Source organism: Toxotes jaculatrix, chromosome 12 (assembly GCF_017976425.1).
Source record: "Toxotes jaculatrix isolate fToxJac2 chromosome 12, fToxJac2.pri, whole genome shotgun sequence".
Lineage (NCBI taxonomy): Eukaryota > Metazoa > Chordata > Actinopteri > Toxotidae > Toxotes > Toxotes jaculatrix.
In genome coordinates this window covers 10,789,975-10,808,703 of record NC_054405.1, presented here as the reverse complement: position 1 = coordinate 10,808,703, position 18,729 = coordinate 10,789,975, and the positions used below count along the sequence as shown (strand labels likewise).

General features: G+C 40.8%; 1 protein-coding gene across 1 annotated transcript; it reads left to right on the top strand.

Annotated features, from left to right (window-relative positions):
- The first annotated feature begins 2,826 nt into the window (after positions 1–2,826).
- nectin3b (nectin cell adhesion molecule 3b) lies at positions 2,827–17,910 on the top strand. The gene is made up of 6 exons (XM_041052478.1): positions 2,827–2,952; positions 9,883–10,230; positions 11,127–11,426; positions 12,510–12,627; positions 12,815–12,966; positions 16,630–17,910. Exons 1-6 carry the CDS (start codon positions 2,874–2,876, stop codon positions 17,289–17,291), a joined length of 1,659 nt encoding a protein of 552 aa, XP_040908412.1. The 5' UTR covers positions 2,827–2,873; the 3' UTR covers positions 17,292–17,910.
- The last annotated feature ends 819 nt before the right edge of the window (positions 17,911–18,729 follow it).

The following is an 18,729-nucleotide window of genomic DNA, read 5'->3' as shown; positions in this document are numbered from 1 at the left end:
TGTGGGTAAACAGGGAGGGAGGTGCTGACCCGCAGAATAAAAGAAGCGTCTGAGCAGGAGGTGGACTAATTTAACCGATCTTTACTCCGCCACAATCCTGAAGCCCTCTCAATACCTCTCTGGCCTTCCTGAAAGAGCACTTGAAGGGTTGAAAAACATTCCAGTGAGAGAAAGTACCTGGTGACAGAGAGCAGCTTTAGTATGAGAGCGGGAGCAGAAGCAAAGGTTGTTATCATGATCGCAAAATCCTTCTCATCCTCAAACAAGAAAATGGATTCTGTGGTTTTGGTTTAATAATGACTAGTTTCATGAACAGAGCATCAGTTTTAGTTTTGGTCACACTGGTTGTGTGTCACTCTTTCCACTGTGTTGTTGTGTTTCCATAGGCTACTGTGTTCACAGGGAGTGAATCCAGGACAGAAAATTATTTCTGAGCCAAATACATGAACAAGGGAAGGCACAGGGATGTGGTTTGAAGAGAAAAAAACCCTCTTTCTTATAATATTTTTAAGCCATGCATATATTGTCCTTTTGGGCTGATTGCAAGTGAGAAAAACAGCACTCCACTGTTATAGCTTTACACAGTGGAAAGGTATAAACCAACAAGAGCACATAAACAAGATAATGCAAACCAGGAGAACAGCCTGAAATAACTACTACCTTTGTGAAAGAAGTACTTTGTGTCCAGACTTTGTCCGAGAGGAATTGAGCTAAGTCAGCAGTTTGCCCACATGAAGGGGATGGACATGAACACCTCACAATATAATGTATCCCAGTACAATGCACCATAGCCAGAGAAACAGTTGAAAGGCTCACTGATTTTCCCAAAAAGTAAGTATCAAGGTCCACGAATGTCTCGTTTAATTGCAGGGATGTTGTATTGGATTTCACATGTGTTGTTATTTTGTTCATCTAATGTCATTAGTTTAAAACCCTAGTGGCTGCAAAACATTTGGCTGTGTCTCTTGATTTGGCAAGTTCTAGAAATGTATTTGTAAGAGAATAGGACGAAATGGAAATTAAATTACAAAAATAAACTGATGATGAAAAAAATGAAATATGAAACAAGGAGCAAAAAAACAAAAAAAACAAATGGAATGATGGAAAAGTCTACTGCTCCATGAGAAGGGGTTGTGGAAAAGTCAGGGGGAAACTATAATGTACAAATTTTTATATGGCTGTGATTTTAGAAGGAGTTGAAATTGAATCATACTGTCTTTAAGTCTGTTCTCTCTCCCTCATCCCAAATTCTTTGCAACATGTAGCTTTCAAGTTGATGCATTGCACTCGAGGCAAAATTTTCTAACTGAACTTAAGAACAATGGGATTTGATGCACTCATTTTACCCACTTCGAGACAGATTTAAAAAAAAAAACATGCTGTTATCCTCACGTGCACATTCACAAGCACAAATGTCTGAACGGTCGAGCTGCACATGAATGGGATGGTGGGAGAGTAATTGTATCCCTTGTGGTTCTCCAGAGGACAGCACGAGGACTCAAATTAAAGAACTGACCTGGTTAGCTTTCTGTTATCAGGAGGGGGTGCTGCCCTGCACCTCTCACCCCCCACCCCATCCCACCCACCTCATATGTCTGCATATGACAGAGCCACACAGCCCTAAATACCCACCAAGAGAAAATTATGAAAAATACAATTCACAACACTAAAGTTTCACATCAAAACTTAAATCTTAAATCTCATCAATTCAAGTGTAAGTCCAGTGAGAAAAATGATAATAAATTGTACTTCTTGGAAGTTCACAGACCCTAGTTTTGTGAGACCCCTGTAGATTTGAAACACAATCACTATAAACTCATGAATGCCACAGACATTTTAGTATCCTCATGGGGCTTTAAATGTTTTACTGCAGACATTTTGACTTGTCTTAGGGGGAAAAACCGTGGTGGGAGTAATAACATTAACAAAGGCTCAGTTCAAATTAAGTGTCCCAGGAGGCCATACCAGTAAACCATCATGCAATATACCAGGGCCACGGAAATGAAAACTAAATGGGAAGCAGTGGTTACACCTGTGCTTTTCCTACTATGACATGCCACTTGTAAAAATGGACTGCCCGTGTTGATGAGGGCATATTTTATTAATACGATTGCAGTTGCATGATGCAAGAATTATGGCAATTTCTATCAAATAAGACACGCTTCTTCTTTTTACAGAGTCAGTCAAATGTGTTATGAACCAAATTTTAAGAATATTGGATCCAAGTTGTACAAAATACAATATACATTTTTTCCCCTAAATGATTGCATATGGATTGGACCACCATAGTTGGACCAAGACAGAAATTATTTTTTCCTTTCAAAGTTCAGGAATTATAAGAAAATGCTCACATGATGGTCTCATTTTCACCCAAATAAATCAGTTCTCCTTTATTAACTGATCTAACTTTCCAGAAAATTTTATAAAAATCTGTTCAATAATTTCAGAACATTCTTGAACAGACTTGACATAGGACATAAAAAGAAAACAAAATGCACCGGACCCCTATTCTTTGTGGCAGCAGTAAAGTATTTAGATAAATGCGTCCTCCGGTTTTCCGTCAAAGACAGCGAAGAATAAAAGTGATTAGATGAATCCATATATGTGGGGTTATCAACAGAGGTGACGTAATGTGTATACTAATGGATCCTTCCTCCGGGGGGGGTGTTGCTGCTGTGGAACCTCGACAAATGACCGTTCGCTCCCATTGTCAGGTGAGCTCCCGGCCCCCCCGCTCAGTTCCATGTAGATGGTACAGTCCGCGTGCAGTTAGGAGTTGTTGCTGAGGAGGTTCCTCTGTTCAGCACATACCGTTAAATTGGCATGCAGCCTACGCCTGGGTCCTGTAGCAGGAGGCTGCACAGCTTTTCAAAATGTTACCGCCTTCTCACCGGAGTTACCTCGGACAGCGGGGCACGGTCGCGTTGTTTCACCTTTTGTGCAGTATTACAGGTGAGTCCCGATTTTTTTTATGGTAGTTTTATTTCTTCCACTAACGCCACACAGAAGTTTTGAGAGGGAGCCGATCGTCTCGCTCCTCGCACCGAAATCTCAGTGAAAACTGGCGAATACCGTGTGTTTAAACTGGGGATTGTTTGAAGTTGCAAGTTTAGCAAGTTTAGCTGGTGTCATTTGAAGACTAAAGCAAACTTGGGTACAAGTTCACTTCAAGGCTTCAGGGGAGGGTAGCTAGCCAGCGCCACCATCGCGGGTGATAGTGCGACCCGAGGCTGCCATAGAAACAATCCATAGAAACCGCCGAGGAGCACAAGCAGTGATATTCAGTTATATATATCCAACCTACACTTGGGTATATTAGCCATATTAGCTCCACAAACATTTTTTTTCTGTTGAAGTAAGACGATGCTTTCGCTGTGTCAAAATGTTGAGGAACTTGCATTTGTGTCATCAGAGACGACTGTGCTGAAACCTCCCAGGTCGGGATGAGGGTCAGCCACCATGTGCCTGCAGAGCTCATTATGGTTTAATCAAGGGGTGGGCAGTTTACTAACTCCACCATGAAACAGGCTAACTTTGTGCTCAGTGCTGTAGTCCTGCTTTATTAAAACCTAAAAATTCCAACAAGCAGGGATGCTGCAGTTTAGCTCCAACTCGCTGTCAAGATATCACATTATGTGGAGAAAAGAAACCAGTGAAAATGCATGGATGAGTGTTGCAATATGTGATAGGATGTGTAGCCTGCAGGCAGCTCTTCTATACAAACCTCCTTTACAACAAAGGACAAAAGTCAGATGTGAATTTTTGAGATTTGTCTTATTAAATGGGACTCACAAAACCTGGCTCAAATACATTTCCCTTATGAAAATCACACTAAATTTAAACTTTTTTTGTACCCAAGAATAATCAGTAGTCTCGTGTCCCGCCTTTGCATCCAAGCAGAACGATCGCTGAGTGAATCAGGCCAGATATGTTTCTCCCCCACACTTCTTTTCTTACCATATCTGAAGGTGCTGACTGAACATCTTTCTGTGTAATACAGTTCAATGTCATCATCACAAACTGCATCCAGAAATCACTGTGGATACAAGTCAAATACATTCTCACAACTCAACTTTAACAGAATTTTACAAAGACAGTATTTGTAGCAGGGCTGTTGTGTTGGATTGTATCACCATTGCAATATGACGCCTCTTTTTCTCATAACTAAGAGAGACTTTGTAAAGAAACAAGTTCATCTCATAGAAACGTTTCTAACTTAATAGTGGCTGTATGTCAGCCATACAACTGACATATGTGTAATAAGTGGCATGGCAGTAATGAGCATCATAACTTCTTATTGAGCAGGTGTGCAAATCTGTTCACATGAGTAGCTTTATCCATTGCACACTGAAAAAGAACTGGGTATATTGCACATGCCACAATACTTATACCACTGTTTTATACTGTAGAGGGACTCCCTTGCCCTTAAGCTTTTCCACAGCAGTAAACCAGGCTACCTTACTAGGATGGAGCTCACAGAGGGAACTATTTTGTTTAAGACTTGAAGCACAAGCAAAATGATGACCCAGAGATCCTTTACCACATTTTGAATGGACTGCATGTTGTGTTATTATTTCATGTTATCACCTGGATCCCAAACAGATCCCTAAACAGACTGTGAAGCTCCTTCAGAGAGTTCATGTTAAGGAGCAGAGACAGGTGCCTATTTGACTAGCTTCGGTTTAAGTCTGCTGCACATTTCAATGAAGGGTTTGACCTTGTGCTTTGGTTGAATGCTGAGTAGATGCACACGTCCTTACAGCTAATAATGTCTAGGCCTTAAAGGGGAACAAACATTGTTTTCTTAAGATGTAATGTTTTTCTCCCAAACACACCATATGTTTCATTAAAGCGACATTCATCATATTTATGAGCAGGAAGGGGCAAAAAATACCCAAACAAACTGACCAAGTATACAGAGACATATGGATATACAGAGACATGCCATATCTCCAGCTTCTGAAGTGGATATAACTTAACTTGTTAGCTTTACATACCTAAGTTTGTACTACTGTTATCTTTTTTTAAACAGTCATTAAATTTAATGATATTACCAGGAATAGTTATGCTTCTTAATCAGTTAACAAACACATTGAATTCCTTCCCATAAAACACTTGCTCAGTCAGTTTTATTAGGATATTTCAGTTGTTTTATTGTTTTCAAAGTTTTAAAGACCTTTGTTGTTTTTACATCCGTTAGTGGACTTTTTTCTCCTTTACGGGCTACCTGTTGCAGGTTGCTTTTTGTGATTGCATGACTCTACAAAATATCATAAATTACTGCTGTCCTCAGTGAGCTAGAAATTCATATTGCATCAAACCCGTGGTTGTATGTCTTTGTGCAGGTTTAAGCAGATCATAGATGAAACAGACCCCCATTCCACATCATCAGAAGTGGTGCAAAACTCCTCAGTGTACCTTGAAGTTTGTACCTGCTGTATAATACACACAATGACAAGTTAGTTCAGTGTCCTTTTCACAACTAAACTGCAATTTCATTGAAAGAGTAATAATAAAAAAATTCATTAATCAAATGAACGGGCGCTGAGCTGATGGACAGCTCATCAGAACCAGGAAGCCAGGTTAAGAATGAGTGTGTGAATAACTTCAGTGCAGAAAGTTGATTTGAAGGTCAGATAAGATCATGCTGTCAAATGTCCATTCGATCCTTCCCTGTCCGACTCTGCACAGTTGGCTCTACCATTTCCACGCTAGCACCATCTCCATTTATGTTCTGATTTCCACTTTTAACAAGACACGCTGCCCTCTGGCAAGACACACATATTAATACACTTGCTGCCACGTAAGTGGTGCATGTGAAGGTAATATTGACTAAAGTGAGAACGAGCAGCAGAGTTTCCCCGGGGAGCAATTTGTCCTTGATGCCAGTATATCTATAATCTGTTTTCTACTGTGTGCATGTATGTGTGTGTTAGTGAATGAGAGATGTTGTGTTGCATTTGCAAGCAAAACTGAAAGTGTCTACAATAGTCGCCGCCTTTGAGGATGTAAGGATAGCAAAAACTTAAAGTTGTTTCTTTTCTTTGTCTCTGAAAGCACAAGACGAAGAGAGAGGGATAACATTTTTATTCCTATGTCAAGATAGACTGCATATAAGATCAGATAGACTTTGCCCTTATTCTCATCACTTTTTTATTCAGAGTTGGAGAAACGAGGGCACGCTTATGTAAGGTTGCCGTCATGTCACCAGTAAAAATTTAATACAGTCACTATACCTCTTCCCTTACATATGCAGTACAGGGGAAAATGCTGCTTTCTTTCCTTTTAACAGTGCTGTAATTCTTGCCATCTAGCCTTATTGTTGTACCTGACATTGAGGAAAAGGCTTTCTCACATTGTATTGTACAATATTTACCATCTGGATTACGGTGTGGCTTTTGACACATTTTATACAAACTGCTTAATAGTATGCATTGTGTTTCCATTCAGAGAGTTTGAGTATATTACTGTGCCTGTGCTTGCACTCGTGTGGTTTATTTATTAAATTTTTTCCAAACTATTTTTTTAAGGAGTGACCGTTAAGTTCCTTGCTGAGGGGCATTTGTGATGACATGCACAGTCTGCGCAATTAAATACCAGTTATTTAAATGTGTTCTCAGCTCTGCTCCTCCTGACTTGATCACCTGATGGTGAGGATACAGTTTGGGAGCTCACATGCTAATTAACTTCAGCAGCTGAACCAATAGCAAACACTAGCTTGGGGCTATCCCTTTATATGCAGAACAGCTTCACTCCTCCTTGGAGGAAGTTGTGAGCTGTGCGTAGCGCTAAATTTGGGATAAGGACGTGATCAGGAAAGAAAGTCCCTGTAACTTTTGGGATGGATCTTCAACTGGTGGCTCATTCAAACCATCCATTGTGTTGGTGTAGGATTTATAGCGATTTATTCTCAAAACTAAAAATGGTTGGTTAGCTCCTTATATTGTGCCATCTGTTTGTGGAGGGGCCGCTGTTGTGGTCTATTATGTGAAGTAGTTATATTCTACATAACTAAAACTCTTTGACTGTGTAGTGACAAAAACTTTCTTCACCTTACCCTCTGTTACTGTGCAATTTATTCATAAGATCCATCAAAACATCTCTGGTTGCATTAAAGAATCCACATGCAGTCGCACTTTTGATTATTAATTTAAGGTAGATCCCAGTGATATCTAAGTGAAAACTTTGTTGTTTGTTAGTGCAGGCAATAACTTGTAAATATACTTGAAGAAATGTATTAAAGTAATGCAAGAGTACGATTACCATTTGCCTACAGACAAACTCAAATAACATAAATTCAGGATTAGTGTATCCATAGCCTCCACAGCTGAACATGTCCCCGCTGTTGCACTGAGAACTGCTTCCCTTTCTCTGTATGAGCAACACGATGACTCATGGTGCCTCCTCTGCCAAAAAAATATGCTATGAAGATCTAATATCCATCCACAATTAAACATTTGGCTTGTGTTGTAGATATTTATTTACAGCCTTGTCTGGGCCAACATCTAAAAAGTGTTAAATCATTTCCTGTGTCAATCATCCAATTTAACAAAGAGATTAATAAACATTTCAAATATAATCTGATCTGTAATATTTATTGGCAAATGAGTCGCACTGTAATTGTTTTAGCTGTCACACAAATCTGGATTTCTTTCTCATGAACCGGAAACTCTATAACTAACCCTGTAATTAACCTTTGAACCTAACATTGGTGGAAGCTGGTGAAAACTAGAAGAGCTGTCAAATAAGTATTTTGTTCTCATAAATTAAAAATTTGCTCAGATGGCAGCACAGTTAAATAAAGAAATAAATAACAAAGATGGAAAAAAACAGACATTTGTTCTTCATATTTTAGGGGTAGGGAAATTTCCTTCTGCAGTAATAATATTTGAGGACATGGCCTTTCAGAGGGTGACTGGCCGGAGACAGAGCTGTTTTTGGCAAAACAACAATAGAATATTTGGAGTCAGTTGCCAAGCAGCACAGCAGGTTTTGATTTATGATGATGTCTTCCTGCTGGCAGCTTGTTGCAATTAGTGATCTGCTTGAAGGCTTTGGCAGTCTAGCAGCATTATATTTTCTTTCCTAAATCAGTAATGTATTTGCTCTATGTTTTGTTGTTTAACTGGAATCCTGGTGATACATTTCCTCTCACTTGTGTTTCGTACGTGACTTTGCTCTCTCCTCTCCCCACTCAGCCTCCTTCTTTTTCCTCTCTCAGAGATGATGTCATCGTCATGTTAGCATATCTCTTCCCCTCCTTTTTTTTCTTTTCTTTTTCTTTTTTTTTTCCTTCTGACGGTTGCAGTCTGTTCTCTTCATATCCCTTTGACTTTCCTCAACACGATGCTGAGCTCCCGCTTTCAAGACGTGCCACATTTCTGACAAGTGCAGGTGACAGAGTGCATGGGTTAGTTATATTTGGACAAAGGACATACAGACAGCCTGCTTTTGATTCCTGAATTCAGGTCAGGAGGAGGAAAGCTTTACAGGCAAAACAAATTCATCAATGGAGTCAGTCACACAGTCAGCTGTGTAGTATTTGTTCAAAAAGCCCAACGCCTGCTGTGGTGGTATCAAGCTCTGAGTCTCGTCTGATACCCACAGATGTCAGATGACACTGAACTTGTACTGATTTTGAAATGCTTTTTTGACGACTGACGTCAGAGGTAACTACTGAAGTACGCTTTACACACTGATGCTGTCATGGTATTCTCGATTTTTCATTCCGTGCCAAGTTGACTTGTCCACTCTTATAATCCCATGTGACATTTTTAAATAGAAATTTTAATCTGTTTCATTGAGTAGAGTAAAGCAGTGTACTTGTTTTCAAGTTAATTGTCTGCCATATCAGTAAGGGCTGCAACTAACAATGTTTTTCATTAATGAATTAGTCTGTTGATTAGTTTTAGATTAATCAAATAATTGGTAAGCCTATGAAATACAAAAAATAAATAAATTCTGTCACAAGTTCTACGAGCCCAGAGTGACATTTGCACATTAATTTATCAGTCAATTAATCTTCAATACGACCAATCCAGTACCCAAAGTCTTTCAATTCAAAATCATAAAACACAGAAAAGCAGCAGATCCTGCTTGAACTAGACCTGCAACAATTAGTCAATTAATCAGTCATTCAATCGAAAGAAAATAATTGGCAAAACTTTGACAACTGATTTGTCGCTCATCATTTTTAGTGATGCCACCATCACAAATGTGAATATGTGCTGTTTTTCTAAATCAAAACAGTAACCTGACAGTTATCTGAATATTGAATGCATTATAGACCATGTGATTAGCTGAGAACATAACAGATTCCTAGCTTGAACCAGAAAATGTTTGTTCCATTTTTGCTTGATTAAACAACTGTAACGATTAATGGATTATCAAAACTGTTACATTATTAATGTTCCGTTGATCACCTTTCAGCTCTAATATCCATACAAGTTGGAATTTATTTACATGTCTCATTTCAAGGTTTTGGTTTCAAAAACCTTTCCATTTTCAAGGATTCCTTCATTGCTCAATATTTAATAAAAGGCTTGCAGTTATTTAGACTCTCCATTTTTAAGGTCTCAAGACGGTTAATAATGTTATCAAAATTCAGTGTTAAGTTTTGTTTTTTTGTTTTTTTGCCAGCAGTGGATTTCTCTCATTGAAGTACAAATAAACATTCACTGTACTAATCGGATGAAATGGATTATTATGCTTCACAAGAAGCAGGCATATTACATTTTAAAGATGTTTTAATAGTCAAAGGTGCAGTCAAGGTGCTATTAATTTTCAAATGCTTGAATTAATGGTGTTACATTATCCAAAAGTTTTGCAAATGGACATGATTGCATGTGGCTACAGTCTTGTTTTTATATGTCTCTTTGGCAGGTGTGTGGGGCAGTCAGGTAGTGGTGCCTCAGAGGGTGAGTGCTGTGCTGGGGAAGAATGTGACACTGGAGTGTCGGGTGGAGGTGGGCACAAACCTTACTCTCACTCAGAGTTCCTGGGAGCGCCGTCTGCCTTCAGGCTCCGTCACAGTGGCTGTCTACAACCCACTGTTTGGCATCTCCATCCCTCCAGAGTTTGGCCACCGCTTGTATTTTCGCTCACCCTCCTCTCATGATGCCACCATCGTACTGGAAAACGTGGGCTTTGCTGATGTCGGGATCTATACCTGTAAGGTCGCTACATTTCCACTGGGAAACACTCAGGCCTCCACTACTGTCAGTGTCCTTGGTAAGTATGTATGTATGTATATTTGCTCCTCTGTTCCAACAAGTCCAGCTATTTTCAAGAATATATGTCTCACGTAGGTAATGTCAGGCAAAGCTGGAACAATTACTCAATCAGTAAGTCAAGCAATTGAATACTGAAAATTTATCAAAATATACAGTATATCAAATGTTAATCTACCGTTTGTCTTCTGTGTCTGTAAATTAAATATATATGGGGTTTGGAAATAGGTTTTGTAAATAGATCCAAGCAGATCTGGGTCAGGCAGTGCTTGCGATTAATGGCAGTTTTTTTTGGGCTGGATGATACGTTCAAATCAATATCACATCAAAATCACATATAAAATGAAATGAAATAATCTGTGGGATAAAATGGTGAGAACATTCCAGAGAAGAGTGGAGGAAGAAAAGTGAGTTTTACAGCATCAGAAAACACTGATTTAGTCAGTGTCTAGTATTAGACCTTGTTATGAAGGAGCTTTTGATCGATCTGGGAGCAACAGCAGGGTCCAATCTTGTGTTTTCAATTTTGCTGAAGGGACTGCCCTTTTGTGTTCATTTGGATCACAGGTTGTCACTGCTGGCTCACAAACACAATGTGTGTGTTCTGGTGTGTGTGTGCGCTCGTTCAGTCTGTTCACAGACCAGGTCACAGGGGGGGCTAGAGCTGCTAATGATGTGTTGGACTTGGTTGTAGTGGAAAGAATGAGGTGAAGAAAATGGAATTGAAGATGCAGGAAAAGAAAACGGATTGGATTGAAGAAAACGGAAAGGATTGATAAAACAAAAATGTAATGCAAACATTTCAGAGACTGCAGTTAACTCTTAAATAACCTTAGAGGGGTCTTTAATTCTAATGTGTTTTTCCCTCCTTATGTTTACTCACTTTCTGAATCACAGTGGAGCCGAAGGTCTACGTGTCTGCAGGTTCAACTGCCCTGATCGATGGTGGCAATGAAACCGTGGTGGCCACCTGTATTGCTGAGCGGGCTCGGCCTCCTGCTGAGGTGTCCTGGGAGTCCAACCTTTTTGGCCAGTCAGAAGTGCAGCTATTTGACGAAGCGAACGGCACTACCAGTACACAAGTGCGCTACCTGTGGCAGCCCACACGCCACGTCCAAGGCCACACCCTCACCTGTGTGGTCCGCCACCCAGCTCTGCAGAGTGACTTCAGGATCCCCTACCAGCTCAGTGTGCAGTGTGGGTGCCTTATGAGTGGTTATGTGGCGTAACATATGAACAGCTGAGAGAGAGTCTTATAGTAAACATGTTGATTAATATTGATTCTGTCCTGCCATAAGGCTTACATCTGGTATGTTTCACACATGAGTGATACAAGCACTAGTAATAAATGTTTGGGGATGAAACCTTCATGAAAAAGGTCAGTATTTTAAAAAGTGTTGATAAATTTAATAGACGAATCAGGTCAGAATGAACATTCAAGCCTAAAGTTAGTAGATGAGAGTGCAGCAGAGTCCACACTCCGAGCATAGCTGTCACTTGAAGAGGACAAATACTGCAGCTGTTTCATTGCTCCCTTTCTTTTTTCTTTAAACATTTGCGTGCATTGTATTTAGCAGAGAGAACATGAAGAAGTCTTTAAAAGGAAACGCATTTGGTTTCCAACAGCAGACAATAAGATAATCCTTGGCTGTGTCAGTGTTGACGTTTGATTTATTTGAAGTACGTCAACAACAGTTCACTTTAGAACCAGATGAATTGACAGAGATGAAATGAAGCTAGATGAAAAGGACTAGCCACACAAGCTCCTTACAGGTGTTAGTTATGGTTTGAGAAAAGCTGGCCTTGGTATTTTATTTGATTTTGCTTTTTTCAAAGTTTGTGGGCTTTTTCGGTGTCAGTCTTGTGTACCTCTCAACTGTCAAAAGTGTAAATATTTTCTGTCAGTACACCCCCATAGATGCTAGAGTACATTTCTATACTTTGTGGGCCGCAAATGGGTCTCTTTGTACAAGCCACAAATAGACAGGTGAAAGGGGGAAAATGACCTCCTTGAAAATCTTTTTTCTTTCTCAGATGTATTTAACTTTGGTCTGACTTACTGTTTTGTGACAGGTGGCCACAGATTTTATGTACATTTAATGTATGGCACAACAACACCTAATAGACAATTAAAGCATAGAGTATAACAGACATTTAGCCATGGAACAGTACCATGCAATCTGTAGTATAAGTAGCTTCCTGAGAACACATTTTGTGATGAACAAGTGTTGTGATTTCTCAGTATTTATGTTTTTTTTTTTTATTTCTTCCTTTCTGTAGTTGCTCCTGATATCTCTGTCGTGGGCTATGACGGAGACTGGTATGTGGGTCGGGAAAACGTTCAAATGACGTGCAAAGCCAACGCAAACCCACCAGCTCATCACTTCAGATGGATCAGGTCTGTGTATCTGTGTACACAACATTTTTTTTCCTCTTCTGCCTTTTTACCGGCCACTGAACGTTAAACGTAAGATTAACAATTGAAGGGTAATGTTGGCTTTACTTTCAAACCTTCATTACATGGTTTGAAGTTATCATTTCATGTCTTTGTGTGTCTAAATGTTTGCGTCTCTCGTGTGTCACAGACTGGACAGTGAAATGCCAGAAGGGGTGGAAATAATGAACAGCACTTTGCTCTTCCTGCGTCCCCTCCAGCGGAATGACTCTGGAGTCTACAGGTGCGAGGTTGCCAATGACATCAACCTCCGCAGTCGGGATGTGCGCATTCTCATACAAGGTGAGCGGAGTAGACACACCAGAACACAGCTGACTCCTATTGCCTTCTGTTCCCTTAGGAAGCACTGTGCGTGCATGCACGTCATACAGTGTATCATTGCCTGTGACATTGTCCTTCAAGCTGAAATGTGACACTGTATCACTCTCGTCCATTCTGTACATACTGACAGTCTATCAAGCAACCGCCCATGGTGCAGTGTGTTGGCACTGATAATATTAGGTTTAGTCTTAATTGCATGCTGATTAGCCTTGATTAACATTAGGTCTCCAGATGTTCAAAAGGGAAGTTCCTGGGCCAAACAGCTGCAAATGTTTAAGGCCTCTTCAGACCACACTGCTCTGCCTCTTGCTCTGTCTTTTTGGCTTTGGCATCTAAGTGTGTCATGTCTCTCTGTTGTGTATGATGAGCATGTTCTTCTGGTTTCATAAAATCTGTCTTGTCTGTGGAAGCTCTCTCCATGAATGATGTTCTGATTATGATGTGATTTTTCTTTTACATCTCTCGCTTCCTTTCTGTGTTTCTTTTATTTCTGCATGTGTCATGCAGTAAGAGGCAAAACCCTGCAGCCTGACTGTGAGATGATGTCCCAGATTCATAAAACATTAACCAGTTCTTTTCAACTCTTATTTATTATTTATCGTCCATATTTCATTTTCCTTTGAGAGGACCTGTACAGGCATGCATAAGCTTACTCGTGGTGGTGTACCCCTGGTTGTGTGTGTTGCTGTGGTTGTGCTCACATATGTCAGTTCACTGCCTCTGCATGAAGTTGGACGATTGATATACTTAGAGACTGCAAACCTTTGGGTTCATGTTTCTTGTCTCTCAGATGTGAATCTTTTCCTCACGTCGGGCCTGGCACTGAGGTTAAAGTGGCAGAGCAATTTAGCAGTACCATTAAAGCTTTTAGATTCAGATTCTTTCCATTACTTTAGCTCCTTCTGATTATGGGTTCTGGCTTTTCTGTTTAGTGGGCATCACCCCTAATCCACTTTATTTTAAGGTTGGTGTTCTGGCAGTTCATCTTTATACTTGCAAAACAGGGTCTTCAATACATGTTCTCATGCAATTTAAGCATGCATTGTACAAAAATGATTTGGTAATGTACTACTATGCAAACTGGTAACACCAGCATAGTCTGGAAATTTAGGGATATCCCTGATGTTTCTCCAAGTCCCGTCATTAATTCGGTTCAATAAGCCACGAATTTGCTCTCTACATGTAATAATAACACAGTGACTTACACTTTTCACTTATGCTTTTGACTCAATCCGCATCTGCTTTTTGAGGCTGTTGGATTTTGTATTCAGCCTAAAAAATTACTAAATTTAAAAGTAGTTGAACCAACACCTCTTTGGGTCGACGATAAATAAAACTGCAGTGACATGCGCAAAGGTAATATTAATCATGATTGCTGTGCTGGCTTGTATTACAGTGCACAGGGGTTTCTAATTGTCTGCTTGGCCAAAGACTATATATAGAAGTGCTGATACATTTTAATCCATTTTCCTTTTTATTTGTTCTATACATGTGAAACACTCCATCTGACACTGACTCCACCTGCATATTGTGACCCCAGGATCCTGACGACAAGGTTAAGAAATTCTTAGAGAACAGAGTTTCAGTCCCCAACAATTATTTCTGTGACTTAAGTTGGGATTATTTGCTTTCACAGCTGCTGACATCGGGGTTTTTAAGGGAGTTAGCTGCACAGCCAAAGTCTCCTCTGCTAACAAAGCAAGAAATGAATTACTCACCTGTTACAAAGCTGCAGTCATTAAGTGTTACAGGCTATGGTCAAAAACATCCCTGGCCATCACTATAATTCACTCTGTAAGACTGGTTGGCCAGCCAGCCAACGGCAAATACACACAGCTATTACTGACCTGCAGATACGACAAGCTCGAGCAGTCGTAACATTGACATACATCGCCTAGGCTACAAGTGACTTTGTTGATTAAAGTATTCGACTGTGCACATGATTGGATACCCTGGTGCAAAGCCAAAAGCAATACAAGAAAATTTTATTTGAGTGGACAAAATATGGACAAATACCGTGATATAGAACAAACAACAAGGCAGCAAGTAACGTAATTCACGTCAGCTAGGTTATTGGTTAGCAAACTGTCACTACAGTCGCTGCTGCAACAGCGTTTCCTATACTCAGCACGCCAGCTCCAGACAGCGACACCATGTCTCTGCAAACTAGAAACCAAGTTGAATACAGCGTTAGCGGACACATAAGTGTGACACCGGGACCTGCTTGCTAACTAATCAGTTGAGATTAGCTTTCACAAACATTAGCAGATGGGGCAAAACAATACTGACCTACTACCTCTGTGAAACATAGCAAAACTAACATTTTATACACCTGTAAAGCAAAAACAGAACAGCTTCTGCATCCGTCTTCATGCCTTTCAGCTCTCAGAGGTCTGTCCAATGTTGGACAGCCTCACCAATGTTAATGTGGCTCTTTGCCCTTGCCCGATCATAGCACTTCTTTTTCAGTTTTTGCTCTTCTGACCTTCTCCCCTTTTGGCTGTCTCTTGGCCATCTCTCCTTCCTGACAATGTGATTATGTTGTTTAGTTCAGCATGTTAGCATGTGCCAGATTTACAGTCTCTCACTCCCACTGCCCCCTTTCCCCTCTTCGCCTCTGCTTTTTCCACTTGTCCTGTGCACGAGTATGAACGCCCCCTGTTGCTGATTGGCTGGTATAGTGTTGTGAGGCTCACTCTGAGCCACTTTGTTTGTTTCCTATTTACAGAGCCAGGGCTGTGTGGGAAAACTGGATTTTTTTTTTCAGCACACACAGAAAGCTAGCGGACCATGAGGAGATATTTGCTGAATTCGACAAAAAGTGTATTGGATTGGAATCGCTGGCTACACCTTTTAAGCCTTGAAAGTTAATGCTAACAGTTCCTGCAGGTTCCCCAACTTTTGTTGATTACTTATAAACCCTCTGTCTGTACAAAGGCAGCGTTGGAGCAGACTGGCTTACTGCACCCTCTGATGCATTACTAGGTCAATACTGCACTGCAGGAAGTAGTACTATATATATTGCTGTCAGTAAAAAGATGCATAACAAACAAAGAGAGAGTGGTTGGTCAGAGGTTCATCCTACAGCAAAATAATGACCCCAAACATTAGAAGAAAAGAACCAGGCTCTGGCTTCACATGATGAAGACTAGCACCGTTTCCATGCTGTGGGAATGAACCGGTTTGGGATGAACTGGACAGAAGGTGAAAGCAAAGTGCAACACATTTGAGGGAACTTCTGCAACAGTCCTGTCAAACTGTCCAAACGATATTTCATTTCTATTGTAGAAAGAACATCACAAGTGTGTTCAGCTGCCTAATGAGTCAAAAATTTAGATTAAATATAGGATTTAAAATTCCACTATTCCTGTTTTTGAAATCTTTATTATTTATTTGTTCTATGCTGTAATTTCACTGAGACATTACACCATGTAAATTTCATCAACAACTGGAAAAACAGAGGTGTTCTAAAGCTTTTGATCAGTAGTGTAGTTGATGTTTTCATCAACCTATCCCTTCTTAGTAAAATCCTGATGTAGTTGGCATTGACATTCTCTGCTTCTCTGTCTGTTCATCTCTCCCGTCCACCCTCTACTCCCCTCTCACCCTCCTTCCCTCCATTAGATCCTCCCACCATGCCTTCCACCATTACTGCTCCTGTCCTAACTGGCTCTGCCTCCTCCACCTTAGTGGATGATAAGGGCCATGTCCTCCTCAGCTCCCCCACACTTGAAGCCCTACCTGAGAGTAATCTTGGTTCCATAGTGGGTGGGGCTGTGGGCGGGGCCTTGTTCCTTCTGCTGCTGCTGTGTCTGGTTGGTGTGTGTTACCTACGGAAGCAGCAGACCTTCCACGGGAACTACTACACCAAGCAGTACCTGGGCCCCAGTGACCTCCAGAAGGCCCCCACACAGCATGAGCTCCACCCTACAAAAGCTGGCAGCAGCTCCTACCATCGGGACCACGACCGAGAAGAGTGGGGCGACCGCCAGCTCAAACATGAGCGTGACCGCCGTCACCATAACAACTACAACGGAGAGGAGTATCCCTCTAATGGCTACACTAGGGCAATGAGAGAGAGCAGTCACCACAACCATCAGCAGAATCACCACCGTGAACACACACAGTATTCTAGTCCACGGCAGGCCAGATACCTTCATTCACCGAAACCACAGGGAAACGGCTCCCCCTACCTGTCAGATGACTACTACGATAGCGGGCCCGAGGGTGACTATGTCTCTCACACAGACGGCTCGGTCATCTCACGTAGGGAGTGGTACGTTTGACAGGCTACCTGGTTCTGCAGGAGCAGAAATACAAGAGTCGGAGGGTTTTCATTTATTAAATTAGGAAGAAACACATTATTTCTGTTATGTACGCACATGCACACTTCTACTAATCTCAAACAAGGGAATTACAGTCCCTTGGTTTTCAAGCGTCCTGGTTGACACTTGATATGTTTCTCTTCTTCATGGGGACAGACTGTGGACTGCACAGCCACTTTGACATTTAACATCTACATGCTTACGGAAGTAGGCATGTCAGTAGTTTGTGTGTAGAGACTAACAAAAGATCGTGATGTATGTGCTGTCTCTGCCTTACTACACGAACTGCCAGTTTATTTAGCATTACTAATGTCTTTCAGTTGAGTGGAAGCCCTGGGGGCTTTGAGATCGCATATGGTTGTCTTAGAAGGAAGTTTTCTGTTTGTTTCTACAAGATCAGCCTTCTTAGGCTCTGTGACACTTGCTAATTTCTATTTGTATGTGTTGAAATTGATTACACTTAGTTCAAAAGACCTCTGAAGATGATTGATATTCAAGAACAGCACAGAACCTTGATTGGAAAAAAAAAAATCCATGAAATTCAGATGGCCACAGATCCTTTTCCAAAAGCTCAGTAGGACATAGCAGAGGTATTATAGGCTGATTTAAAAAAGGATTTGTCCTCCTGAGAAATCAAGATCCTTCCATGATTAGTGACTTCTCCACACTCATGTTCATACAAAGTATTGCACTGCCTTTTGCAAACCTTAATAATGGGCAACCAGATCATCAGACCATTTGTTTTGTACTAAAATGTCTGTAAATTACCATGATGGGAGACTTGCGAGCTTGAGGACTTGACCACTGATGTCCTAGCAGTGTCCTTTAAAGCTGATAGCCTAGACTTAAGAGCATCTCTAGGGTATGTCCTCAGCTCATCTTTTATCCCCAGGAGGGAGTGATTGAGAGAGGGTAAGCAGGGGAAGCCTGCATGCATGAGGCACAATCCACTGTAACAACAGACTGGGTTTGTCATACAGTCGGGCTTTGATATGCAAATTTGCCACAACATTCTGTGAAGTTAAAAGAAAATGTTAGGATACTGTTACTTAACCTTTTTAACGTTTGAGTAAGTTATTGATTTTTGGGAGGAGTTTCGGGTTAGTTATCCTTCTCAGTTTGAATTGAATTTGCACTCTAGCACCAAACCAGGGCTCTTGGAAATTCAAGAGCGCTATTAGCAGGGGCATTGTTTAAAGCAGGCTGTAGTGTAGTATGGTAGCCACCATGCACTGGCCTCCTTGTCAAAAAAAAAGTATTTTGTCACACAAAGAAATCATTCAAGAGTGCAGTCGGTACACTCTGTTACAAATAACCACCCGTCTAATTTCACTACTCTGAGTAATCTGTAGAAATGAGAAGCATTTACAATCTGAGGCATTAATAGGCTTATTGTGGC